Genomic DNA, 27,711 nt, shown 5'->3' with positions numbered 1-27,711 from the left:
CAATTAATACACGAACAAAAAACAGCATCTCAATTATAATGTTAGGAGTAATAAAAAATAAAAAACAAATAAAAAAATAAAAAATAAAGTTATGATAGTTATCAGTTGTGTTACTAGTTTAATGTTGTCATGTTAGTAAACATTTTGAATCATTACAACCTAACTAATGAATCCACACGGTCAAGGAGCGTCGCCAAGTGGTCACGAGGCGGAAATTTTGTAATCCACCCACACTGGAGGACCTGGAGGAAATGGAGCTGTAGTACTTTATGTCCAGCGGCTCTTCAGTGGAACAAAATGAAGCCAAGTTGGACGGTTTACCAGTTTCGACTGTGTTACATTTTTATATTGGATTTTGTGACATCCCACAGGTCGGGTCGGCCAGAATAAGATTCCCGATACAAAATTTCACAACTACAAGCCTTAAAATATTGTTGTTTTTTGGAGTAGGCTACTACTTGCATCTATATTAAAAAAAAAAAAAATGCCTTACTCTCTGGTCTTATTCAGTCGAACTAACTTGACGCAGGTTCACAACAGGTGGTAGACATGAATGTGCAACAAAACTATCAGGAGAGGAAACGCAAGTTTCAAATGAATAAGTAGGTGGGTGGGTGGGTGGATGGATGGATGGATAGATAGATAGATAGATAGATAGATAGATAGATAGATAGATAGATAGATAGATAGATAGATAGATAGATAGATATCTGTCTATCTATCTCAAGGTCCTTATAAAAGCCATCCCTTAAAAAAAAAAAAAAAAAAAAAAATAGCTTTAAGATTTTATTGTCTACAAACTTGACATTGACGGAAATCACAGTGCATGGTTCTCTGAAAATATATTTCATGGTTGTGAAATGTTAGTAATTATTCCACTTGCATTACACTGAATTTCTGGCTTCTGAAAATTCAATAATCCCACATATGGACTGTGAATGAGAAGGCTGTTCATCAGGAGGACTTTAGGTAAAAGTTGTATCTATAGTGAGGATTAAACACGTATTTGCTTTAAATAATTATCAAATGATAAAGATTGTGTCCTTTAAACGTCCCCGGTTTGGCCGACGTTTGACTTCAGAAACATGGCGCACGCCTTGAACTCCGACCTCGGAAATTTATTCAACCTCGTTTATCTGTTGGACAAACACCAAATCCATCACTCAATATTCTCGCGATAAATGGCCCACATATATTAGGACAGATAGGGGTGCCTCGTGCACTTGAAGGGGCGTAGGGTTTCCTTAAGGACCTGGTTGACGTTTGGAACAGGCAAGGGTCTCAAATCAGCACAAGAAACATCCAACCATGTCGGACGCGGTGATTAGTTTCATGAAGGACTTTTTGGCCGGTGGTATCGCCGCTGCCATCTCCAAAACAGCTGTCGCTCCCATTGAGAGAGTCAAGTTGTTGCTGCAGGTAAAAAAAAAAAAAAAAAAAAAAAAAAAAATGTTGCCAATAGCATGGTTGCATGGTCACAGTTTTGTGCGTAAAGTGTGCGTAATTGTCGGGTTATTGATGAACCAAACTCTCCCACGTAAAAATGAAATAGTTCATACAAGAGCAGTCCAACTGTGCACTTAGTGAAATCAATCGTATGCATAATACCAAGACGTGACAGGTCTCGTGTCAGTGTGGAGATGGTTTTACGCACAGGACAGTGCAGTAGTGCTGTTGTGACAGCAATGGTGGAAAACATGTGTCTCAAAAAAACGGCCATATTATTGATCATTTAAGATGCCATTTGTGCTTTTATTCAGTTAATTATTACTCCACTATCATAAATGACGGCAGTAATACTTAGTGAAAGCGAATTGCTAAATTTAACTGTAAGTATGTAATCTAATACACAGTGGAGTCTCAAGTGACAAGAGTGTGCCTGTAGACTGCTGGGCCTATAATGTCTATTCAGAGAATATTAGATATCAGCTAAAATCATGTAAATGTAAGAAAGAAGTTGTGAAAATTGAAATCTCACAAAAATATTCTGTTTTGGGTGTTTTTAGAGAACATTGTCCATGCATGTAGCAGTTGCACTAAACACTATTTTACTTTAAAACTCAACTGATTTGTGAGCAGGTGTAAATGTATTTAGTGTGCCTCCTTTAATGAACTTCTTTCCATTTTCAGGTCCAATATGCCAGCAAACAGATTACCGTAGATAAACAGTACAAGGGAATCATGGACTGTGTGGTGAGAATCCCAAAGGAACAGGGCTTCATTTCCTTCTGGAGAGGCAACCTGGCCAACGTCATCCGTTACTTCCCCACCCAAGCCCTTAACTTCGCCTTCAAAGACAAGTACAAGAAGGTCTTTCTTGGTGGTGTGGATCAAAAGACACAGTTCTGGCGTTACTTCGCTGGCAATCTGGCATCTGGCGGCGCCGCTGGTGCTACTTCGCTCTGTTTCGTCTATCCTCTCGACTTCGCCAGAACGAGACTGGCTGCTGACATCGGCAAGGGCAACGCTGAGAGAGAGTTCACCGGTCTTGGAAACTGTATCTCCAAGATCTACAAAACCGATGGCCTCAAGGGTCTTTACCTTGGATTCAACGTGTCAGTGCAGGGTATTATCATCTACAGAGCGGCCTACTTTGGATGCTTCGACACAGCTAAAGGTGCGTACGCCTGACCTTCAGCATGTGTAAACACTATAAAACCTATGTGTACTTTATAATGACGGGCAGGTGATCTAACTCCCCCCTCATGCAGGTATGCTGCCAGATCCCAAGAACACGCACATCATCGTCACCTGGATGATCGCCCAGACTGTCACCGCTGTAGCTGGTCTTATCTCATACCCCTTCGACACCGTCAGACGTCGTATGATGATGCAGTCTGGACGCAAAGGAGGTGAGGATCACTCAACGTGATTGATTTGATTTGTTTGACACAATTAAGCGCTTTATGCATGCATGTATGGGCATTACGCATTTACTATCCATGTCTCTTATTTCCATAGCTGACATCATGTACAAGGGCACAATTGACTGCTGGAAGAAGATTCTCAAGGATGAGGGAGGAAATGCCTTTTTCAAGGGTGCCTGGTCCAACGTGATCAGAGGCATGGGTGGTGCCTTTGTGTTGGTGCTGTACGACGAAATCAAGAAGTACACAAAATAAGTTTTCTAATCTCCCAGTCCCCAAGGCAACCCTTCACTTTCTTTAAGTCTTAATTCTTGTGATACAGTGATAACAGCTTGGTGAATTACAGTGTGGGCATGTACCACTCCTCGGCGGGGAAGGTGGGTAGGCATGCTTGACCTGGGTTAATGTGTCTTCTCAGAAATGTGTATATATCCCATCTAGCACGTTCCCAAGGGCACAGTGTTTCAGTATGAATAGGTCAAGCCGGTGAAAATGTTGTGACGATGCAGATGAAGATGTCACTACAGGCCATATGCTCCCCATGTTAAGAGTCAAGTTTGTGATGCAGTTGCTGAGGCCCATGTGTTATGCTGTGACCACTCTGACCATTATATCCCACCTCGTACATTATTTTATTAAGAATAAAGATTTATTAGTCAAACAGTCCAGTCTGTCTGATGCATGCACTGTTGTCTTAGCAACTGTCATTTTGTTATTATCACAGCATTAGAAAATCTCAGATGTCACCAGTAACATTACTAATGGCCCTCTCCAAGGGGCCATGACAGTGTGAGAGTGAGGCAGCATGCGCAATACAAGCACCTTCAAAGTCACACAGCTAAATGGGTTTCATCCAGCATTCATTTGATCATTTACCTCGTGTTTTTCCTGTCTCATCAAATGTACTCTGCAAAAAAGAACCAAAAAGAACATAATGCATTCATCAAAATATCCATGATGTAAATATTGGAAAATGACACCGAGTAAATGTACCTAGATTTTGGTAGATTTCTTGGTGATAATATGTATAATATATGTCATCTGACTCATTTTGCGCTGACACCTGCACTGCTGACAACCCGTCATGATTATAAAACGAGCTGGGAGGCTTATAGCACAGCACTTTTGGTTTTGTAAAGAAAATTAAAAAAAAACAATCATTATTACTAGACAAACATACCAGTTGTATATATTGTATATACAACTGTTATCAATAGTTTTGTTTTAGGAGAGAGGGATTCAGACAATCATTTTTTGTCAAACATTTTCCTATTAAAAGGTGCAAAGCAAGACATTTATAAGTGGTGAAACATTAACCGTTATCACACAAGGTAAAGAATACACACAACAAAAATATTTTTTTAAATAACTTTAGCCGTCATTAAGCATACAAACGTGTGAAAATGGGACAAACAAACAAAAAAATCCAATTAAATAGAAATTTCTCTCACTCGAATAATAAACAATGAACTGTATATTATTTTTATAATTTCAACAGAGCTGTCTCAGCAACATTTACTAAAAAAAAAAAATTCAGTTTACCGTTTTGAAGAGCTACTGCCATACTCGGAAGGTATAATTGAAACTAATAGCTTTGACATCTGAGTATCATTAGCTATATTTTAGCATTAAACAGCAGAAAAAAGTTCATCTTTATAATTAATAAGCATGATATCACAATCACCGGGGAGTTAATTAAAGATACGCTCAACCCACATATGAAAAAAGATCCTTTGAGCTTGGTACCTTCCAAACTTGTCGTTTTGTGATAAACGGACACCAACAGACATCACTAAAGGAAACCAGTCTTGTATTTTTTAGTAGATTAGATGCCTTTACACAGCTGATTACTCAGCACCACGCTGGTCGGGCTGCACTCAGGTTTTCTGACCTGGGCACAGGTGTACTGCTGGAGCCAGTGGAGGTGAAAGCGGCTCTGGAGCTGACAAGTCTGGCACCTGCTGGTTTGGACCACAGAGAGATGTTTTCTGATTACACACAATCACCATTATATTCAATTCAGAATATGCCTTACTCATTTTTTATCCCACTGATGATATCAATCTAACATGTATATTCAAACACTTCAACAAAAACAAACAGGACATATCAAACACACACACACACACACACACACACACACACACACACACACACACACACACACACAAGCACATTGGTGTCTTATCAGAGTTTACAGCAACTGATCATTGTTAATTAGCACCCAGCGTTTTGTGCATTATTCCAAGTGTTACTTCAACAACACATAACCCAGCAGCAACAATAAAACATGAACAACACTAAAAAAGATTTACAGTTATAACAGCAGAAACAGTGAATCAGTTACCGATGAATAAATTCATGGGTGACTCTTACTGGTGTTCTCAGCTGCTTTATACCGCCTGAACGTTTTCTCTTTCTGTTAATTAAATCTCTGCAGCCATCTGGAGGCAGCAGGTCAGATGTGTGATAAATATGCAGTCTTCAACTTGACAGGAGTGTTACAGCACAGTGCAACATGCGGATCCGCTGTGTATCTTGATTAAATCAGAATGCGCAAAACAACACCAGGCTGCTATAAAATAGCAACACGCATTTCTGCAGGAGGAACCAAAACACTCAGAGGTTTGGATGCACAGGTGCTTTTATGTCGCAACGTTACCTTGCAAGTGGGTTTGTATTCAAGTGATAAACAACATCACGTGGCCCTCATTGTTTAGTTGCTTTACATATGAACTGTATAAACTGAGTAGAGATGTAACCTTGATACCATCGAGAAGGCACACGCTTGTTATTTAGACTACTGTGTTTGGCTGAGAGCCTTGAATGGGCAGGTATTCAATGAACATGTTCCACAACTGTTAAAGGTATATAATTGATTAAAGCATCAAAGTGTTTTAAAACAGTGAAAGCTAGCAGATCTAGTCACACCTACCTGAGGGTGTCCTGCTGGTGGGTCTTTCTTTTTTTGTGATGGACCAACAGATAGGATATGAAGGAGCTCCCAGGTATCCAACTTGGCGCTGGTAGTCTGCCAGTTGGTCGGAGCGCTTCAGGCCAGGTGTAGGCTTGACAGACTCCAGTCTCTTCAGGAAAGCCTGAGAGAAACACAATGCAAGATTTTTTTTACTTCACAAGTACTGGAACACACTTTACCTGCAAGTTGTTCTGGTGGACCACCTACGATCAGTGGTGGATAGGAACATTTACGCAAGTGTTTTCAGTTTATACAAAACAAGCTTATAAATCATAAAATAACTGAGCAGCACAGAAAATCGTAGTTAAAACCAGCTTGGACAAGATAGGAACAACTCTCATTTCAGTTTTACTGCAAACTACAACTACAACAAATGCTGAACATTATAACCTACTAGCTCCAACAGTAAAATGCTGTTGCACATTAACAACAATCTAGTAACCATTCATAATATTCTGAAATGTAGGATTTGTTTTCTGGCTATTTTAAGTAAATTTAGCTGATGCTACTTTTGTGATTTTAAAGGTAAAACTTCTTTGCTTTTAAGTTTTTTTACATGGTAGTATTGCTACTTTTACTATAGTACAAGAAGTAAGTAATTCTTCCACTTTAACCAACAATAAATCCTACTTTCAGGTAGGTTATAATGTTAAGCATTTGTTGTAGTTGTAGTTTGCAGTAAAACTGAAATGAGAGTTGTTCCTATCTTGTCCAAACCTTTTGTATCAATAAATCACAAATGAATCATCATCATTGCAGGGCTGCATTCATTTTGACTGCATTTGTTTTAGATAGCTTTACATAATAACCTTGCATACTAGTAATATGCAATATATAATATGTTTTTTATAGTAAGTTTTATTATAGCCATAATTATTCTGGCTTTTGACACCAGCCATATAAAAGACCACAAATTATATATATATATATATATATATATATATATATATATATATATATATATATAAATAAAGTGTTTATATGTTATTAAATAAACAACTATTGTACTCAGAATAAAACAAAGTGCACATTCTCAAAGTGTTGGTTGAATCATGAAAATAGAAAAGGTCTGGTACAAAACAAACAAAAAAACAACATGACGCAGAACATTGTTGGCAAATGGCTGAATGTCATATCTGCAGTAACACTCCCTCATGGGGGCTCTGCAGAAATCCCCCAGTAAGCAAACGCTCCATTAGAAGCAATGCAACTAGTAAAAAGCTCAAGTGGCAAGAGACTGTTCTACTAAAGTTCACAGGTCCTCCATAGGTCATAAAAGCACTAAGGGCTATATCTGTTATCTAAAGTCTCTTCAATTAAAATATACCTGCCAGATTAATTTAGGAATATTTTTTTTCTGAAAGAAAAGTAAGTCTATGGTGTAATTGACCAATCTTGAAAAACACAGAACTAGTTCAACTTGTGCAGGACAAATGAGGTGTGTCGCATGTTGTGTGGGGCAGATACACTGATCACACGGCAGATTCAATTACTCCTCTCTATGAATAGAGAAGGCGAAAAGCACTCCTTAGAACGCAGTGATGGATTCAAGAGAGAGAACAGTCTGTCCAGGAAATGTCTGAAACACATTCCCTAAAAAAACGTCAATATAAAGTCACGTTATATCTCTAATAATTAATACTGAGAAACATAAGTAACACCAAAAGTGACAGAAAGAAAGCAGGTTTTCACTTAGCAACAGTAACACCAAAAAGCCAATCCAATTATTATTTCCCTAATTCATTTCTAAACACTGCTGCTTGTCTGAGCATTAGGTTGTTAGCCCTTAGTGGTCAATCAGAGTTAATATATGGGGTGAAAGGCTAAAGCTAAGCCTGAGCTAACTTATAATGTCCCTCTGTAACCTTCCACCTGCTGCCATCCGTCCAAGTCCATCCGTGTCTGTTTTAAGGGGTGTGGGGGGGGGGGGGGGGGGGGGGGGGGGGCTCTCAGAGTCACACTAACTAAACCCAACTATTTACTACTTATCACACTAGTAGCCCTAAATGAATGTAAACTTCAGAAGACAAATACCCATTAAAATATTGAGATATAACTGCAGAAAATCACACGTGCTAAAGTCACCAAAATTATATTAATCAGCTGTGTCATTCATTAAACTACTTAACCTTCAGTTTGTCCCAGAAATGTTTTATGTTATGCTTCTATATTAGTTGATTAAAATCACATTAGTTGATTAAAATAATAAACAAAATAAAACATTACTATTTGATACACTAACATGTTGACATGTTTTCAATTTTTTTTTTTGGATAAAGTTCCGAATGCAGTAAAAAAAAGCCAAGTGGGTAAAGTTGACTAAATGTATCATTTACTGTCCTTTCTGAAAATTAGATTAAAAAAAAATCTGATGATAAAGGCATACAAAAGTGCAAAAATAGGTGCAAATTTCATAAAAAAATATGTAACAAGGGGGTGGTATTAAAAATGACAGAGTTAAGTAATGGAAATGAAACAACAGCAAACAATTAAACAAATCTTTGGCATCTCACTCAAACGTTAATCGAGACTTGAAAATATTCAGATACAACAGCAGATGCGTATTTTAGTGTCAGTTTAGATAGCTCTAATTACACAAATGAGAAAATAGGAATTTCATTCTGGAAATACAGCAGCGTCAATACCGCCGACAACCTACCAATACCACGTGTAAAAGGTCCAGTCTGAATATTATGACATGGACTCCACAGAGACAAATGGTGCCCTGCATGGGCCTCGGAGTCACCTCATGACTCCAAAGCAAACGTCGTCTCACACTATCCCAACATGTGTTACTAGTGACGGTGAGAAAAAAGATCCAGTTTAATATCTTTTCATCACCTTCTCTAGATGATACATTAAGTGATGCCTGGTGAAAACGAGAGACTGAATCAGTGAAATCGGTAAATCAGATCTGCACTTCAATGAGCTTCATAAAATACTTAAAAAAAAAAAAAAAAAAAGATTTACTAAAGATTGAATTTTCTACTTGATGTTGCCATTAAGATTCTTTCTGGTATGGAGATTGATTAATGTTTTAAAAAAAAAAGTGAATCCATGCTTACCATGTTCTCCCTCTCGATGCGTTGCTGCTCCCGATGCCTGTTAAGTGCACTGTGAGAGAGGCGAGTTAGAGGCGCGTTACTGGCCACATGGGATTTTCTCCCCACTGCGCTTCCCGGTGTGGGTCCTGGAGAAATGCGTGACAGCTCCCGAAGAAGCCGCTGGTTCTCTTGATCGATGCGCCGAACCTCATCATTGGTGAAGGAGTAGTTCTTCCTGTTTCCACCACCAGGACAGTGGAGAGCCAGTTTACTTCCAAAGTGACTTTCTAATCTGAGAGAGCCTAAATGGCAAAAAAAAAAAAAAAAAAAAAAAAAAAAAAAAAGACACATGCTATATCATAATCTGCCTTGAATACAGAGATACTAGGTTCAATGTAATGATAGGCATAAGTTTACTCACACTCATCCACATCCTGATCTGAATCCTCATCTTGATGCATGTGGCTAAGGCCACTGGAGGGCACTCTCTCCTCCTGCTGCCCTTTTTGGCTTTCTTCTTCAAGCCTTGTGTGGTTCAGGTTCACCGACTGAAGAGGGCTGGTGTCAGGAGAGGAGAGGGGGCTCACATCTGTCACTGTACTGTCCGTTTCATCTGTACAGGTGGTAGACAAATCCTGAGATCCTGCTAAGTCCGCTCCAGGGGATAAAGAGAACTTGTTGGGTTTGGGGATGGTGGGGGACTCCAAACTGCTCCTCCGACTGCTACTGCTACCGGATCTCTCAGAGTCTGCGTCTGAACTGCTCTCAGTTGAAGTGGGAGATGGAGTTCGGGTGTGCCGATTTCTTATCCGTTTTTGAGGGGATTGCTTATTTCTCCTTTTTGAGCTTGCACTGAATGCTGAAGCTTCTTCTTCAGTCTCATTTGGACTGTGGCTATTTTCATCCTTATCATATACTTCGCTGGTCTCAGCCAACAAAGCCATAAATGTTCCATTGGGCCTTTTAGAGCGCAAGTTAAAGTAAGCCTCACTATCACTACTGTCACTGACGACTTTATCTGATGTACAGGAAACAGATGATACACTGGATGCCTTGCTCCTCTCCTTCTTTTCTGCTCTGCTTTTTTTTATTTTGTCCAATTGCTTCAGATGTTTTCTTGTCTTATCAGATTTTGGGGTGACATCACGTTTTGTATTTTCAGTAAGTTTTGTCTGTAACCTCTCGTGTGCCGCTGGGCTCTCCTTTTCAGCTTCCAAGCCTTTCTCCATCTTTTTCCCTCCATCTCCGCTGCCGTCAGCACCATCGCTATCGAAAAACGAGTGATCCACTTCACCTTCTAGTTCACTGGGGTTGAACATGGCAATCCTCCAACACAGACCCTTCAATATAGTGTCAGAATACGATGTTAGATTATTTTCAAGTTTAAAAACTGCCATGATGTTTTTTCAAAGTTTCAACCCATTTTCTACAAATTAAGTAAAACATTACAATATTACAGCTTAAATATATTGCAGAAAATGCAGCTGTGCATGTTTTTGGAGTATGAACTCATGCTTTCTACCTTTTCCCCCCCAACTGTACAGACTGGATTTCATTAAGATCAATACCACATAAAAAAAAAAGGTAATTCTTGAAACTTTCTTTAGTTGTGTAATCCATGCAGTGTAAAAAAAATAATAATCAGTCAGTCAATAAATATTATTGTGGTAACTTGAGTAGGGATTTCTTAAGATGCACTTACAACCTGCATTTCCACACAGCGATAACGACGTGGATGTAATACATCTCAAACAGGCTCCGACGATTCAAACAGCAAAGACAAAATGAAAAGCAAAACTTTTTGACAACAAAATTATCAGTAATTCGTAAACAAAACGTCTGCAGAGCTGCAAACACGTTTAGCAAGAGATTCTGGACAATCCAGTCTTGACAGTATCAGAAAAAAGACACTATTACATCGCGTAGCTAGTTACACATTAAATCATTTACATACTACGCAGGTAAAGCATGTTTAAAACCGTGAAATGACTTTGGGCGTGATAGTTATCGTACGCTAACGTCAACATAGCTAACTTCGTCCGACCATTCGTTTAGGTTAGCTAACTTTAGCTGCACAAACATGATGCCTTACCTCATGAAGGGAGGTACAATGGACAGCGTTTCCTGTTAGAGCTGCATTTATTTCTTCAGACGAGATGTATTCTGCAAAGACAGCAACTAAATGAAACTTAAACCTGCACTAAAAACACATTTTTCCGTCAGGGGGGGCTACGGTTGGAAACTGGGAGCGACACGGTGCCTCGTAACTAAGCGACGTCACTTCCTGGCAACCGTTGCTCTGCGAGACCTCTGAAGCAGCGCCATTCCGAGAAGCTTTGAATCCTCTCGTGACGGTGTCGCTGTGTATTAACTGAACTCGATTTATATCATAACAACTGCAATAACAAAATCATCAAAGAATACAAAATATCGAATTAAAGTGAATAAAACTAGTTTGGCGGCAAAAAGATAAACCTACAATAAAAATGAACTCAAATGACCTATATTGTTACAATATTTTCAAAACAGAGTTGAAACATCTGGAAAACAAGAGCTGGAGAGTTGTTGTCATATTTCACCTAAATATATATATATATATATATATATATATATATTTTCCATTTGAAATTCTCAAATGGCCATTAGGTTGTTATTAGACACAAACCATTGCTGTATAACTTTAGTCCTGACTCACGATCCAGCACATTTAGAAATTGACATCAGAAAAAAAACAAGACATGCATCATGATATTATGTGTGAGTTTGGTGAATCTGCGGTGTAGAATTATAGAGTTTGTAATTTTTTCTATTTAGTAAATAAATATAAAAGGTTGAGTTACAGCCACTGGCATATAACAGTGGCTTCTAAGCTGTTTATCAGCACTATACACACAGTCTATTAACTTATTTTCATGAATTTACAGAAGAAACAAATAAAAAAATAAAGCCACTGCAGTGATTTGACCTTTTTAAACAAAAGGTTTTTAAACTACTCAAACATATAAAGGAACAGAGCCTGTAAAGGAATGGAGGGGAGGTCATTTAGTTTTTCATTGGGGATCTATTATACCAATGCAACTGCTCCCCCTAGTGCATCACCATTAACAAGAAAGGGGATTATCTGGAGGCGCGTCCCCTGAAATTACAATTTGTCACAGTTTTGCTCTTAATAACATAGTTAGACCTAGAAGTGACACACACTAATGAAATGCCGATGTCCTAGGACAATAGCACTTGGGGGAATCTATCGTATAAACCTGTGTCTGGTCACTGTCATAGAATTTACATGCCAATGCAGGATGGGTAAGAGATGGGGATTGAATGGTTTTTTTTTCTAAATCAGTCTCGTACTCAGACAATCCACCCATGGATATGGCACACAGAAGCTGTGTTCGTTAATGCTGCGAAATGACCTGTCAGTAAGAGATGTTTGGATGGGATTTACATTTCTATGTTTGCTGGAGAAAAAATTGTCCATTTGACTGTGACCACTAACTGGTTGTGAAACCTCTATTACAGGGAATGGCATAAATGCATATCAGGCTGCTTTCAGAAGTAACTTCTTGCTACTTAAATATTTCCAGCAGTTCCACAGCAAAATGAGCATTAGTGTAATTCCACTAATGTATTCACAAACAGATTTATGAATCCAAGAATATGCACATTTCTCTGCAGTTCTAGTAGAGGCCAGAGGTTTATGAATGAAAACAGAACAATCTCTTTCAAATGAAGTGTCTCTGAAACAAAAAATGGACAACTGTCCAGTGGATGTTAAATGTTGTTGTTTTTTTGTCTATAGAAGGGCTACAATTAATATTTGATTTTTTTAATAAAATGTCAGAAAAAAAAAGTAATAATACCCTTTTTAATTTCTAAAAGTCCTCGGTAATGTCTTCAAATTTATTGTTTATCTGATCAACAATCAAGCCATTACATTTATTTTTGTTAAAAAACAACAACAACAACAAACAAAAAACAGCCATACATGATCCTGAAAATGTGGGAATAGATTTGTCTTTTTCTTAAAAAATAGCCAAAATTATTAATCAATTGTCAAAATAGTAAAGAATTTTATGATGATCGGCTAAGCTAATAAATTCTTTCAGCTCAGATCTGTAAAGTCAAAACACCTGAAATAAGAACAAAGGGAAATTGGGGACATGATCAAATACACTGTACAATTTAATTACTAGTAAAATCATCCACACAGTCTGCTAAGATTCAAGGCCATGTTTAGCGTTACTCATTATAGGCTTATGAATCTACAAGCAGCATACAGCAATGACAAAACTGCTGAAAATGATGCATTTATTTTTCTTCAAAATCATTTGAACATATATTAGTACATATTATCCTCTGTCATATTAGCCAATGCCAAGTGTAGAAAGTACGTTCAGTTCCTTTCTTTTTTAAGACAAACATTACATCCATCTCTAGATGTGGTTTGTTAAAAGGCAAACACATGTTGGACATAACAAATTAACAAGTTAGAGTGCCAGTCCATAGTTTTCCATTTGCTTTACCGATGTCAAATGAGGTCCGTCTGCAAGTCTTTCTGAGCTCAGATGCTCTTCAGTCTCTGAGGCAGACACAGATTATAATATGCAGTTTGATCCCAAAATTCAGGACCTTTCCAGCCACACCAGCCCTGAGAAAGACAACATCCACACAAAGGTCAGGTCTGTAATGAAAACCTACAGCATACTGTGAGAACTGCAGCTGGTGAGGATGCTCACAACAGTTACCTTGTCTGTGATAACCTGTAAATCCTCAGCTCCTGTGTAATGTGGATCGAGGATGAGATAGCGGATCTCCCCTGTGGTCTCACTCCATGTCACACCCAGGATAGTGTGAGCTAAAACTCCACCTCCTGCAACACAGAGAACATTCAAGTTTACCCTTTACCAAGTTTTTACAAGCTTGAATTTCTGACAGGGAATTTTTGCCCATTTGTCTTTGTTGGACATAAATATTATGGACTTTTAAAACTATTGAATCCTGCCTTTACTACATCCATAATGAACATACAGTACAATTTGCATTCAAGGGCCAGGTAGTGAAACTCTTGACCAGGTAACTGACAGATACTAACGTACACAGTAAATACATAAATTATATTTACAGTATTTTATATAAATTAAATTATATTTATAGTTCAGTAATCATATACAGTATAATTGTTAAATCTGGAATTAAACCTACAAATGAATCATTAAGTATTTCAACTGTTATTGAATATATAAGCCAAATTCAGTGTGTTCACAAAGTTTTCTCAAGTAAACAAACACAGCTCCAGAAACAATAATAACTTGGATTAAAATTAATTCTAGTCTATCAAAAAAATATACATTCAGTGACTTTGGAAATAATGGTACGGTCTAGTCCTCCATTTGCAATTTTTATGGTGGAGAGACCACTCTACATTTGTATCATTGATTATGTTTCTAATATTAATAATGTGTTTGCTATAAATTTTAGGTTGATTGTTATATTACAAACATTCTGTAAAATATCACAAAAAAATATGCACAAATGGTCTTCTAGTGAAATATATATTAAAAAAAAAATGACAAGGGTTCTATCAGTTGTTGAAGTTCATTTGAGATCCAGCTCACCAATCATGATGGGAGTTCCCTCTGTGAGGAAGTGGTTGGCCAGTTCTCTGCCTTTGGATGCCAACTCTGATCCTTGACTAAAATGATCCACAGATTAGTTGTCAGATAAATCCAAATCATCCACATAGTCAGTCACAGGGTGCTGTTGTTGGGAATGTAATCACACCTTACAAACATGATTTTGGAAGTGATCCCAAGCAGCTGGTTCAGAACAGCCTGAACCTCAATGGATCCGATCCACTGATGTGACCCCACGAAGGACGCCTGCTTGTCTCCAACATCCACTAAAGCCTAGCAAAAAGTGACCCAAAAATAAACAGGAACTTTGGATTTAACTGCTGTGCAATTTCACAAACATAAGGCAAATATTGGCGTATATATTGTAATGGGATCGTATTTACAGCACCGCTACCTGCTGGATCTCCTTGTGAGTGGGCACCGGCCGCTCAACGTAACCTTGCTGCTGGAACCAGGAGCAGATGGTTTGCAGGGAGCGATAAGCACAGCCCCAGCCATTGTCATCAACACGGTCTTGCATGTAGTGGTGATAACTGTAGATGCCCTGGACCAAGTACACCTTGAGTAAAGACAAAAGAAAAACAAGGTAAACAACAATAACAAAACAGGAGAAAACTGTGACAGACTTTATTTTTGTCATTAGTCGTACCTTTCCATTATCAAGAGTTGGATGATTGAGAATCACGTGGGGGTTCCGGAGGTAACCGTCTTTGTAGGGCTCATCGGGGAAGTGGTAAGCATTGGCTCTTCTAAAGTAAGGCCTGTCATCTGGCAGCTCAAACTGCTGATGTAACTCCTACTCAGACAAAGAGTTTGTGTAAAATAAAATAGAAATAAGTGGAATAAAAATAACATAAATTAAGTTTCAGCCAAAGGCGATGCAATGCTTTTGAACATGACAGTTGCTGCAGCTGGATAAACTGCAGTAGAGACAGTTGGTCTTTCGCCCTCTGCATTACTGTTCTTCTAGTTGTTTGAGCAATCAAGCTGCTAACATTTAGACCTTCACCATCAAGGTAACTAAATTGAGGATTTTTAAGAAGCTCAGTCTGTGGGTCTTACCATACGTTGAGTCTCTAGTTGGCTGTCAGACACTCCTGCTGGATAAACCACCATCACCAGCCCTTTTGGCTTAGGAAGCAGGAAATGGAGCGGTTCAGGGACGAGCAGTGTTGTTCCCTTCATGTGCTGCAGGGTCACTTTCTCCATCTCACACAACTGGTGAGTTAGCGCCTCCAGCAGTCGCTCACAAGCACTGCAAGACCAAAATTCAAATCTTTCACAGTTGGAAACAGGCTTTATCAAGGAGAACTATTAATGATGGTGGCTGGTGGTGAGTCTGTGACAAGTTTATTAGCACTAATAGGCTGAGTCAGCAGGATGAAATCAAATGTTTTTAAGATAAGACATACTCTTTGATTGTGTCATTGAAGCTGGTACAGACAACACAGTCCATGGAAAGAGCTGTAGACAAGAAGTGGGATTTGTGGACTGTTTTGTTGAGGATCGGGGCTGAGAGAGGGCCTGGCTTTGTCATCTCCATCATTAGGCGAAGGTTTATGACACTCTAAATGACAAGAATTTACATTCAAACATAAGCACACACAGACACCAAAAAGGAAGCAAGATGGGTAAACTTCAGGTTTAGAGCTAAAACAATGAGTCAAATAATCAGCTGGTGGGCTAGAAATGAAACTGGAGCTATTTTCATCATCAATTAATACCTTATCTAATTTTACAGTATAATAATAATACAATATTCAATATTTTTGTCTGACTTTTACAACAGTTCCCTGAATATCTTTGGACTTCGACAAAGCATTTGAAGATCTCACCCTGTAAAAGGCAATGTTTTCTTTCCTTTTATATAACATTATCAAACAATTAGTCTTCAGTGTAGACTCCTATGGACAACATCAAACAAGTGCTTAACAGCTTCATGGTCCTCTAATTTTACCTCACCCAAACACTGCTGTTCTTGTCGATAGAAAGTGAATATGATTTCCTTGGCTCCTACGCCAGAACTGTGGGAGGGGTGAATAGCAGTAGCTTTTAAGCAAAAGCATGCTGGGCTGAGATTGCAGTAATGAATCCTTTCTGCTGTGATAGTATTTTCACTTGTTATAACTGGATTTTAGACTGTTGGTCAAATAAGACTAGTGATACATTACCTTAGGCTCTGGAAGCCTTTTCTGATATTCTATAAACCTAACAGTTGGTCAATTACTTAGAATAACAGATAATGAAAATAAATGTTAAGCCCTACCTTGGTTATTTAAACAATGTAAAATACTGCCACTATGCATTAGGAGATACCCAGAAGTTCACATTGTGAAACGGACTTTCAGGATTTAGAAATATTTTTTTAATCCAGATTGTTGCAAAAACCCAAAACTTCCAGTTATCACCTGTGAAGCATGTACATACCACAGACAAACTTTTTTTGCTTTTCTTTTTTGCAGATCTCTTGCCAGCACTCTCTTGTTCGTCTGTCCTGAAATAAATCAAAACCTGAATTACAATGCAACAAAAAGCAAATCAAGTTTGTGTAACAGTCTTCAACAAGAAACACAAGACAATATAAAAGACACATTCAAACATTATTTTAAAGTATAAAACAAAAATGTTAAAACATTTGATAAAATAGTACAAAACACAATAACAGAGTCGTAAAAAATTATCGTGCAGCTACAATGCAAAGCCATATATAACTACATTCATTCTTAAATGTACTATTTAAAAGGCAGCAGCCAGAAAGACATTCTTAATCTGTCAACTGATAGTTGGAGCAGCCCTCATGTTTTCTGGGAGTTTGTTGTAGATATGTGGTGCATAAAAAAAGGAATGCTGCTGCTTTGTGTTTAGTTTTCACCCTGTATGTACCAAGCAACCTCAGATGTCTGAAATCAGAAATGTATTCTGGCCTGAAGCCATTCAAAGCTTTATAAACACAAAGGAGAAAAGTGTAAAGTAAATTTGCAGACAAACAGGAAGCCAGTGTAAAGATGTGAGCCACTGTCCAGGTGTTAGTGAGGTCTTAGCAGTGTCCTAAATCAGCTGCAATTTTCTAAGTATACCATACATACAAAGAAACCAAAACAAATAAGTTCAGAAATTAAGTTATGTTTAATAATGTGAAATGACACAGGGAAAAAGCATTGAACACATGAAGAAAGGGAAGTGCAAAAAGGCATGGAAAGCCAAGACAACAGCTGAAATCTAACAGTAATTAGAAAGCAATCCGGCCCCTTGTCAGTGCAAATTAATATCAGCTGGTTCTGTCCCAACTGATGGCCTATAAAAAGGTGTCTCATTACCAAGGTCTCACACAAGAAACATCTCATGATGGGTAAAAGCAAAGAGCTCTCTCTCTCTCTCTCTCTCTCTCTCTCTCTCTCGAGAACGTCGCAACCTTATTGTTGCAAAACAAACTGATGGCATTGGTTACAGACGCATTTCTAAACTTCTGAATGTTCCAGTGAGCACTGTTGGGGCCATAATCCAGAAGTGGAAAGAACATCATTTCACCATAAACTATCCACGACCAGGTGCTCCTCGAAAGATTTCTGACAGGGGAGTGGGAAAGAATTATCAGAAGAGTTGTCCAAGAGCCAAGGAGCACTTGTGGAGAGCTTCAGAAAGACCTGGAAGTAGCAGGTATAATTGTTTCAAAGAAAACAATAACTAATGCACTCAACCGCCGTGGCCTGTATGCACGCTCACCACGCAAGACTCCATTGCTGAAGAAAAAGCATGTGGAAGCTCGTTTAAAGTTTTCTGCACAACATTTGGACAAGCCTGTGAAATACTGGGAGAATATAGTCTGGTCAGATGAGAGCAAAATTGAACTCTTTGGATGCCATAATACACACCATGTTTGGAGGACAAATGGCACTGCACATCACCCTAAAAACACCAGAACCAACGGTGAAGTTTGGAGGTGGGAACATCATTGTGTGGGGCTGCTTTTCAGCACACGGTACTGGCAAACTTCACATAATTGAAGGAAGGATGAATAGAAAATGTACCAAGACATTCTTGATAAAAATCTGCTGCCCTCTACCAGAATGATGAAGATGAAACGAGGGTGGACATTTCAGCAAGACAATGATCCCAAACACACAGCCAAGGAAACTCTCAATTGGTTTCAGAGAAAGAAAATAAAGCTGCTAGAATGGCCCAGCCAATCAATTGACTTGAATCCAATTGAAAATCTATAGAAAGAACTGAAGATCAGAGTTCATAGAAGAGGCCCACGAAACCTTTAAGATTTGAAGACTGTTTGTGTGGAAGAATTGGCCAAAATCACACCCGAGAAATGCATACGACTAGTTTCTCCATACAGGAGGCATCTTGAAGCTGTCATTACCAACAAAGGCTTTTGTACCAAGTATTAAATAAATATCAGTAAGCGTGTTCAATACTTTTTCCCCTGTGTCATTTCACATTATTACATATAACTTAATTTCTTAACGTATTTGTATGTATGGATTACTTGGGTTGTTACCCACATCTGGTGAAAATTTCACGTCAATACCACCTTTGGAAATATATTTACTGAGAAAAATGGTGATGTGTTCAATACTTATTTTACCTGCTGTAAGAGGGGAAAGGATTTTAAAACCACAACTCACTGTATCCATTGATGCACATCTTCACACAGTGTAGTTGGAGTTATTTCTTCAGGCGTTGCATAAACACCTTTATTTGGCCAAATAATGACAGGACTGTCACAGACTGCTAGAACACAGGATTCAGATTTCACCTGGGAGCGAAGGGTCTCAAACGTCCTTGAGATTACCTTTCGCATAAGCACTTCTGCAAAAAACACAACAACAAAATCACTCTTTTACCATTACTACACTGTTATGACATTACATTTTAGGTCATAGTTTTTTGGAAGTTTAATTATATTTACTCCATTTATGATGTTAATTACTATAACTATGTTTTATGTATTTCATCTGTTAGGGGCACATTGTTACATGGGACACTACACTTTATCCATAATCATCAATTTGATCTAATAAACTAAAAGACTAAAAGGTCATCTTCAGTATTTTACTTTGTTTTACTGCCTTGTTTGCTTGTTTCTTCCATGAATGTAGAGAAGTGACGATAGGGTCAACGTTGGATAAACATAATGGTTACAAACAGTGACCCTGCTCTGACGTGCTACAGGCTGAGCAGCTGCAACTACTGTACCTTACCCCCAAATTAAATTAACTGACCACCAGGAAGCAGGGTGTATTTTTCATTGAGAACAACAAAGCGGTGGGTTGGTTTCAGAAAGTTTTAACATCTTGTGAAGGAGCGAGGCCTGATTTAGGTATCTTAAAGAGTTAGACCAACAGGTAAATTAAAATCATACACTTGACATTGTGGGGAAGGCTTTAGGCAATTCAGGCAGTCCAGTTTGGGCAGTCATGCTGGGAAATAAAAGTGGCCATGATTGATTTTATTGCAGCTATATTTGTTCAGAATGTGTGGGAAAATCCCCATGAAAGGAAATTCTAGTATATGAGATTTGGTAATAGATGGATGACGTCCAAGAAGGAGGCAGCAAGTAAAGTGAAATCACAATAGGCACTAATATTAACTTAGTTTCTGAGACCCTAATAACACTATAAGTATCTTCTATGCTACTTACTGTAAGAAGCTACTCCATAAAAGATAATTGGGGGGGGGGAAACGTCGACAAACTCACCATCTGTGCTGTCCAGATGACATTTGAGCTCCAGCGGCCCTTTGACACGAAGAATGGTCACACTGTCGGAGTCCACAACAACCTGGGATAACACAAGACAGGTCAGTAGCTGCTTAGAGAACCCCTGACAGTTTTTGATTCATGTTATGGTCTTATTGACTGACTACTGACGAGGAACTAAAGGCATCGTTGTCAGCTGTTTGCCAAACGAGCAGCAAACTCAGTTTAATATAAAGGTAGATAGAAATAGACAAAGGCATGTCATTAAGCCATATGATCAGTACACTTACCATCGTGGAGCTCAGTGGAGCAATGAAAAAAAAACCCACTTATTTATCTGTTGTTCTTCATGCACTGGAGGCTGACATGTCTGCTGTGGAAAAGCTCCAACGTGTCTCTGGCTGCCGTATTCTATTGGACCGCACTGGCTCCGCCCATTGATGGTGCGTTCAAAGGGACTCGTAATTTTAGGAGCTGGTCAATTTGTGCTCTGCCTCCACCCCACTCTACCCTGGCAATTAAAAACATTTTTACCTTTCAGTGTTGTAAAATGTTACATTTTTGGAACACACGTTGATTTGCATCCTACACTGCCTGCATATTCTGAGACATGGTTCAAACCCTCATAGTCAATCAGTTTATAAAACAAATCTCCCCCAACCCAGTGAAGAACATTTACATTTATTGTTTATAATATACAGTATAAGTCTTGCGGAGCAGCATCTGAGCAAACAACAGAAACAATACTTTATCCCCCGTCTTTAATGATAATTTTCTATAAAGGGATTTTTCAGAGAGCAGGGAAAGAATTAAATAATGCAAAACATTTTTTTTTTTAAGTGTCTATTTGGGGTTTATTAATAAACAAATATGAGGCACTATATTCAGTCAATCGTGCAGCTCACTGCTACTGAGCGTATACTGTACAATCTTCTGTAGTTGTGTGATTAGTCTCTGATGTTGGCTCCGCTTTACTGGGATTGAGTGAGGCATATTATATCTAATTATTCCAGCTTCAGTGCCCATGTCACCCTTCTTATGCAACATCGGAAAACATGCATCAACATTCTTTATCTTATTCTATCTTTTTTTAGAGCTATTTATTTGGATTTTTCATGTATTTTTTTTCAGAGATTAAGGAAATGCAAGTGTTTTGCCAGAGAACAAATTGTGACAATTAGTCCAGAGAAAAACACCGAAACATGTTTCTTGGTGCATTTCCTGTTTGCCTCAGGGTTCATGGCAACCATGCGTGCAAGGCCAGGCAGAGTAAGTGGATACAGGGCTAGAGATATTGTATGTACAGTAGTTGTTGGGCATGTAGTGGGAGTGGGAGCTATCATTACTTGTAGAAAACACCACCACCAAAATTCTTTGGATTCAGAAACAGAAAAATAAAAACACACACCAAGGCTGTATATGTAGATAAAATCAGATAACACTACATAATGAACTGCTTTAAACCAAACAAAAGACAACTTTTTTTAACATCTAGTTATGGATTAATTACTAGAATAACTGTAAATAAAAAGACTTATTATAAAGCTATTCTTAGTTGTAATGTCAAAGTCATATAAAGCACATGCCAGGAAATAGGGTTGGAAATGAGTTCAGTTTAAGGTGAGTGATGTTTGGTCCTACTGTGCCTCTGGATAAAATCATCAAGAGTTTGTTAGGATTACTGGGAAAGGGAGCTAAAATCGTCCCTCACCTGGAAGCATTCAAAGTTTGAACAAAGCAGACTGTCAGAAAAAAAATTAAACAAACACACTTAAGGCCGAGCTGTTGTGTTGTGAACTTACAGATGAAATTGAAATGGCTACAATGTGTAGTTCTCTCATTTGAACAATGCTGAGAAATAGATTTTGTACTAAAAAACAAACTTATCTTATGTGGTCATTACTCTGGTGCACCAGTTTTGAAGCACAGTATACAAACGATCCTACAAATACAACAGTGTACATGAGTGCAGCATTATTATCTCCACAGCAGATTTACTGCAAGTATCTCTTAAAGTGCTTGAATGCTGCATTCTGCTCCAAAAAGGATCTTCTTGTCAAATTGAGTGCAGCTAAAGTATATACATTGTTACATTCTGAAGTCATGTCTGTATGCGGACTTAATGTGCTGGGCTTGATTTGTGATGAGATTAGCTATCTCTCTTTGTATTATAAACACAGTATTAGGATCTCTGCAAGAGTGTTTGCAGGGACTGAATATATGGCAGGCACTAGGGAGACTCAATACAAATTCACATTCATCATACTTCCATAGGCAAAGTTTATCTTTAGGTTGTTTTGTTTGTGTGACAAAATGACAGATCTGGCAGGATGTGACAACGCTAATGGAAAAAAGTAGTTTGAGTTTGAATATACAGTATACTAATAATTTTTGTGCAGCTGTGACGTAAAAGTGGACTATTTTTTAGGGGTAGCTTACATCAGCTTCGCCACAAAATGAATGTAACATATACTATTGGTCTTTTTTGGAGAATTTCAGTAAAAGGTTCTTGACCTTTGTTTTTGTCAAGAGGCTGCATTATAGAAGACGCAAAGATTAATGTCCACTAAAATGATTACAGCAAGAAACTCATGTTTCAATGTTGCTACGAGTACCTAACTATTGTTTAAAGGCCTATTTGAAAAATCCTTTAAATAATCTTAAGCCACAAATGTACTTTTTCGAGAAACTGTCAAGCAGAGAAACATCTGGAATCATGTTGTGCTCAGGGGCTCCCTGTAAAAGCAAACTGCTGTTGTTGTCTGTGTAAATGTATTCTAGTCTTTCACAGCCAAATGATTAACCTAGTTCATTCACATCTAATAATTTGTCTGTATCAGGCAACATGAGAAAACATACAGTACATGCTTTACATAACCATTAATTACACGTTCAGCAATAACCTCAGGTTATCTGACCAGTCGGGCCTCTAAAAGCTTTTACAAAGCTCATCAGATAATGTCAGAAATATATCAAGCAGCTTTGTCTCACCTGCATACCAACAGCATTAAACTTCAAACACTGTGCTTGCTGTTGGTGTGTTACGTTAAATAAGATTGCTGTAAGAAGATATTAGCCTATTTTCCACATAAACACCACATAGAACTTGCAAATTAAATGACTGTTAAAAGTGGAGCAGGGTGATCCACAAAAACATCTAGATGCCAGTTTTCCACATGTTTTGCCACTGGATATCAAATGACCCTGGCTTCACATCATTGGTCTCCTACTGAGGTATGAAGTCTGATGGCTGATCTCCAGCCGTTCGCCATCACTGACAGGTTCAGCCGAGGACAACATCTGAATGACAAACAGATGGAGGCCACAGAGAAGCAAAAAGTGTTCAGTTACACTGACGGAATGACATCTTCAGGTGTTGTACCTTAAGGACAACTGTAGGATAATTGTATTTGAGTATTTCCACTTCATACTGCTCAGAGAATGTTTCTTATCAAACTTCCAAACAACAAAATGCTGCTTGTACACTAATGCATGACTAATAAAAACACAATGATGTAATATACCTGATAATAACACTAAGATGTGTAATTATGCTGCTTAGATTCTTTTACTTTTGCAGCTTTTACACTTTGCTGATAATATTTGCGCACTTTTACTTGCATACCATCAAGTTGTCCCGGTGTATTCTTAGACTGGAGTAATGCTGGACTTTCTTCCATCTTTTTCTCCTCCTTGTACAGACTTACTCTTTTCTTTTTTTTCTCATCCATGATATATTCTTGATTTCTTATAGCCCTGCCTGTGCCTCCTTCTTCCCCAAATCGCCAACACAGAAAGCAACCTTGCACAGGGACGTGTCCAGTGATCAACCTCAGCTCGGTTCTGGAAGAAATAAGAAAATAAAGATCTTGTATCTTCACTTATTAGATTTCCCTCTTTCTCTGAATTCAGATCATCAGTCATATCAACCACTTTCTGTCCCCCCTTGTTACAAAAATGCTATTTAAGGACTTAGTAAGTGAAAAATGGTCCTAGAAAAGTGGACTGATTCTCATCTTGCCTGCCAGTGCCACTGCTCATTTCAGGACATACGCGTCAAAGCTGGTCGTTTTCTCCTCCAGCTTGGCTCAACTTATCGCCCTGAAAAAAAATAGGAATGTGATAGAACACAAAGCAACACAAAGCCAAGAATACAACTACAAGACTTTTCTGTCCTCAAGCTTGAGTCATTGTCTCACCTTGGCACAGATCAGAGGGTCCATGTTGTAGATAATTATGACAAAAATGTTTGTTCATGCCAGAGCAGCTGGTGCTGTCTCCTCTGGGTCTTGGTGCGAGGCAACAACCACAGCTGTCACCTCTGAGGTAGCAGCTGGGTCACTTAGCCCTGAGGACAGCCTGCAAGATCTGCTTCAAGACGTCACTCGTCTATTTGCTATCAGGCCTTCAAGAGGCTAATGCAAATAAGCAGTTAATTTGCATTCATTCGACTCAATGGATTGCTCTGGTAGAGGAAATCTTTACTGCGACTGTCATACAGAAGTGAAATCTGAGTCTCAAGTGTGTTAGAAACATTTTTCTTTCATCTCCATATTAACCTTAACTTGCTGTAATGGGGTATCTTTTTTAAAGTACAATCATATCCCAGGAAAAAAGCAGATAAATAAAACGTGCATTGTTATAACGTGACAAATGTTTTCTGCATCAGTAGCTGCTTTTAAGTAAATTTATTTGCAAAAATTGGAAAAAATACTCCTTTATTGTGGTCAAGAATAAGTGCATGTGAAATGTGCAATAACTTTTTATTATTTAAATGAGTTATCCTTTAAATGCAAACTTGTTTGACAAGACCTTGCATTTGTATACAGTACATTTAAAGTTAGCCCTCTCAAACAAGTTAAATCATCCTAAGATCTTTAAACGATAGTTGAGCTTCATGAACTTTGAATGTAATTAGATAGAGATTCTGCTCAAATTTCAGAAAACAATGGTAAAAATGTAAGACCAAATTCCACAAATCTAAACCAGGGGTCCGAAATTATATTTAACCAGGAGTTATTTTTTCAAGATCGTTCATCAGCGGGGCAAAACAGTTTTATGGACTGTGTGAATTAATATGTTTATTTACTTACCTTTAATTTTTTAAGGTCTGTTTGAGGGCAGACAACACTTTCTCCATTACTAAAATTTTCCATAAAATATGGGAATGTATGTTTTGTGTTGCACTACAACAAATATATCAATAAAAGGTTCTCAACAAATAGTAAACAGTGTGCTAAATCAGTTAAGGTTGAATTAAAATACTGGTGTAGTTGCCGGAATATAGTCACCACAATCATTTCTGATCAACTCTCAGTTGTTAGTTTGGATAAAATAACTAAAGAGATCAAAACTGTTTGAATTCAAGAAGTAGTTGACTCATTTAAATAAGGTTGATTATGTTATATCAGCTTTTTTACTTCTCTTTATGAGAGCATTATCAGATTTTTTTTAAAGTTATATTCATGTATTTATGATTTACCCAAATTAGGTAAAATTTAAAAAATATATCATCAACTTTGTTATGGAGCCAACATATTTTGTTGGACCGCCACATTTGACCCACATGCCACTGTTTGCGTGTATAGCTGACCTAAACCTTTATTATTCAGTCTTATAATGCACCATAAAAGTCTCAAATAAAATGACTAGCACATTTTAAAATGGGCTGTTTTCACAGCTAAAAAAAACAACAATGGTTTAATGAATTGCTCTGATAGTCGTGGCCACCTGGGAACCAGATGAAAGGATTCCCTCTTTTATCTTTAACATATAAACTCATTGTTTTTATGTAGTAGTAACATCCTTGGCCTTGTTGTTGAAAGACAGCCAACATAAGAGTTACATAACAGATTTATCCTGCTAGAAAAGAGAAAGCTCCTAAGTGACAATACCGCTCATTATTTCAACTCATTGATTTATTATGTTGGACAGTGAAATTGCTCTTCAGACCAAACAAGGCCAACATGCAGCGCTGTCGGCCCATCATGCCCCATAAAATCTATTTTTTCCATGAATTTGATAAATGATCACTAAATGTGTCTAATTAATGCTGGTCCATTTTGTAAGCAGTCTTAAAAGGAAAAAAATCTGCTTCAGTTGAAGCTATTAAACTCACAGTGTCATCTTTTCTGTGACATAAGACATCATGTGCTATAATAATATTGTATTTTCCCCTTTTATTCTAAATACATAAAATACACCATTATTATTTTATGGATGTTAAGAATGGCTGTGCAATATAGACCATGTGTGAACAGGCAGAGGACTAACCGAGTTAAAATGATTGAGTTGATTCAATAATTTGTTAAGTCATAAAAAGTTTACAGTAACAATTTCAATGATGGTTTATTTATTTTAATAAGTACTAAACAAATTTAACATGACACTCTAGTAACACTGAAGGACTCAGTATGGACAGTTAAATGAAAGGATCAAAGGTGATGCAGCAGAACCAGAGTTTACCATATTTTTGTCTTCCTTGTCAAAGAGCACCTACATTACCCACAATGCAACTCAACCGCCAAATTTTAGCACTGGCTGATATCCTCAAGCCATGGCCTACATAGTTCTGGTAAACTTACTTGTTCCTTACTTAAAACTCCTTCAGCCCCAACTGATGCTGATTCATGACATTATGGAGGCCATATATCAGCCACAAAGGGATTTATACAAACACACTTCAAGTAAAATCTGTGGAGGCTGCTTTTAAATCCTTTTTTAAAGGAAAAATACAACTCCGAAAAAACTGCTGGATCTTGCTCCAAATGTGTGTTTAACGAAATATTAAACTAATAAATTTATGAAAATGTATAGCTTCAGCCCTACAAAATATTAGATATATAGTCTGCTAATAAAGCCCATAATAAATACCAGTTGTTAGGAGAGTTTATATGTCTTCACAAGGAAGACCCTGAGACTTGTGCCTATGGAGGAGCTCTTACAGAAAAGCAAGACTAGCTAAAAAAGCTGTTCTCACAGGGAAGTATAAAGCCTGGTATTTTTCTTTTAGTGTTTCTGGATAAACAGGTGTTGAAAGAACCCTGACATATGTCAATTTACAGATATTTTATAAGGGAAATACAGGAAGGAGGTTGTAATGGAGGTATTTGTGTGTGTGTGCATGTGAGAAAGATAGACAGAAATAGAATGGCCTGCACAAAATATGTAATATTTAAAGATACAATCAAATGTAAAATAGTGATATACTTTCATCATTAAGGTCACTATATATTGTGTTTTGGGCCTTACCGGTTTCATATGATGATGCCCAGTCCCAAGGTTGATCTAAATAACAAAAAAAAAATGGTATTGCATGCGAGGAGTCGCCTGGAAATAATTTCTCCTTGCTGATAGGTTGTTCAGACACACCAGCCCCACTAGCGCATGGATTGGCCTACTGCTCTTTTTTCTCCAGTTTCTCATTGGCTTTTTGGTAAAGATAGTTCCCTGCCATCATTTACCCGTGCAGTTTCAATAAATA

At 37.9% G+C, this 27,711-nt stretch overlaps 3 protein-coding genes across 8 annotated transcripts; 1 reads left to right on the top strand and 2 right to left on the bottom strand.

The window, feature by feature from the left end:
* Nucleotides 1–1,212: 1,212 nt before the first annotated feature.
* On the top strand, nt 1,213–3,533 carry slc25a4 (solute carrier family 25 member 4). Its single transcript, XM_069167255.1, has 4 exons — nt 1,213–1,419; nt 2,131–2,617; nt 2,712–2,852; nt 2,962–3,533. The coding sequence occupies exons 1-4, from the start codon at nt 1,309–1,311 to the stop codon at nt 3,120–3,122; spliced, it is 900 nt and encodes a 299-aa protein (XP_069023356.1). The 5' UTR covers nt 1,213–1,308; the 3' UTR covers nt 3,123–3,533.
* An 82-nt stretch (nt 3,534–3,615) lies between these two features.
* On the bottom strand, nt 3,616–11,145 carry cfap97 (cilia and flagella associated protein 97). Of its 5 annotated transcripts, XM_069167252.1 has the most exons (6): nt 10,981–11,145; nt 10,591–10,644; nt 9,310–10,228; nt 8,910–9,190; nt 5,803–5,965; nt 3,616–4,828 (listed from the first exon to the last, which is right to left on the bottom strand). In XM_069167252.1, exons 2-6 carry the CDS (start codon nt 10,597–10,599, stop codon nt 4,719–4,721), a joined length of 1,482 nt encoding a protein of 493 aa, XP_069023353.1. In that variant the 5' UTR covers nt 10,600–10,644; nt 10,981–11,145; the 3' UTR covers nt 3,616–4,718. The 5 variants fall into 5 exon arrangements, with proteins under 5 accessions (XP_069023353.1, XP_069023351.1, XP_069023355.1 ...); XM_069167250.1 differs by having other exon boundaries at nt 9,310–10,644; XM_069167254.1 differs by lacking the exon at nt 10,591–10,644.
* Nucleotides 11,146–12,769: 1,624 nt separating this feature from the next.
* On the bottom strand, nt 12,770–27,710 carry ufsp2 (ufm1-specific peptidase 2). Of its 2 annotated transcripts, XM_069167291.1 has the most exons (15): nt 27,480–27,710; nt 24,250–24,329; nt 23,936–24,071; nt 20,519–20,739; nt 20,229–20,310; nt 19,156–19,339; nt 16,949–17,015; nt 15,934–16,088; nt 15,584–15,776; nt 15,171–15,317; nt 14,916–15,080; nt 14,670–14,794; nt 14,504–14,580; nt 13,634–13,758; nt 12,770–13,536 (listed from the first exon to the last, which is right to left on the bottom strand). In XM_069167291.1, exons 4-15 carry the CDS (start codon nt 20,519–20,521, stop codon nt 13,450–13,452), a joined length of 1,410 nt encoding a protein of 469 aa, XP_069023392.1. In that variant the 5' UTR covers nt 20,522–20,739; nt 23,936–24,071; nt 24,250–24,329; nt 27,480–27,710; the 3' UTR covers nt 12,770–13,449. The 2 variants fall into 2 exon arrangements, with proteins under 2 accessions (XP_069023392.1, XP_069023393.1); XM_069167292.1 differs by lacking the exons at nt 23,936–24,071; nt 24,250–24,329; nt 27,480–27,710 and having other exon boundaries at nt 20,519–21,403.
* Nucleotide 27,711: the final 1 nt, after the last annotated feature.

The sequence above is a fragment of the Embiotoca jacksoni genome, unplaced genomic scaffold (genome assembly GCF_022577435.1).
Source record: "Embiotoca jacksoni isolate LCO1_2020_lvr unplaced genomic scaffold, fEmbJac1.0.p SCAF_4, whole genome shotgun sequence".
In the NCBI taxonomy this organism is placed as follows: domain Eukaryota; kingdom Metazoa; phylum Chordata; class Actinopteri; family Embiotocidae; genus Embiotoca; species Embiotoca jacksoni.
The sequence above is the reverse complement of the archived record's forward strand: the minus strand, read 5'-3'. Positions and strand labels throughout refer to the sequence as shown.

What these genes read in the sequence shown, in the direction of transcription:
- slc25a4 (XM_069167255.1), top strand. Translation starts at nt 1,309, where the DNA reads ATGTCGGACGCGGTGATTAGTTTCATGAAGGACTTTTTGGCCGGTGGT. An exon ending in ATGCTTCGACACAGCTAAAG is followed by an intron (nt 2,618 to 2,711) that starts GTGCGTACGCCT and finishes CCCCTCATGCAG; the next exon opens with GTATGCTGCCAGATCCCAAG. An exon ending in GCAGTCTGGACGCAAAGGAG is followed by an intron (nt 2,853 to 2,961) that starts GTGAGGATCACT and finishes TTATTTCCATAG; the next exon opens with CTGACATCATGTACAAGGGC.
- cfap97 (XM_069167249.1), bottom strand. Translation starts at nt 10,285, where the DNA reads ATGGCAGTTTTTAAACTTGAAAATAATCTAACATCGTATTCTGACACT. An exon ending in AGATCAGGATGTGGATGAGT is followed by an intron (nt 9,191 to 9,309) that starts GTGAGTAAACTT and finishes TTTGCCATTTAG; the next exon opens with GCTCTCTCAGATTAGAAAGT. An exon ending in GCATCGAGAGGGAGAACATG is followed by an intron (nt 5,966 to 8,909) that starts GTAAGCATGGAT and finishes TGTTTCTCTCAG; the next exon opens with GCTTTCCTGAAGAGACTGGA.
- ufsp2 (XM_069167291.1), bottom strand. An exon ending in AACTAGAGACTCAACGTATG is followed by an intron (nt 15,318 to 15,583) that starts GTAAGACCCACA and finishes TTGTCTGAGTAG; the next exon opens with GAGTTACATCAGCAGTTTGA. An exon ending in GGGAACTCCCATCATGATTG is followed by an intron (nt 13,759 to 14,503) that starts GTGAGCTGGATC and finishes TCTGTGTTGCAG; the next exon opens with GAGGTGGAGTTTTAGCTCAC.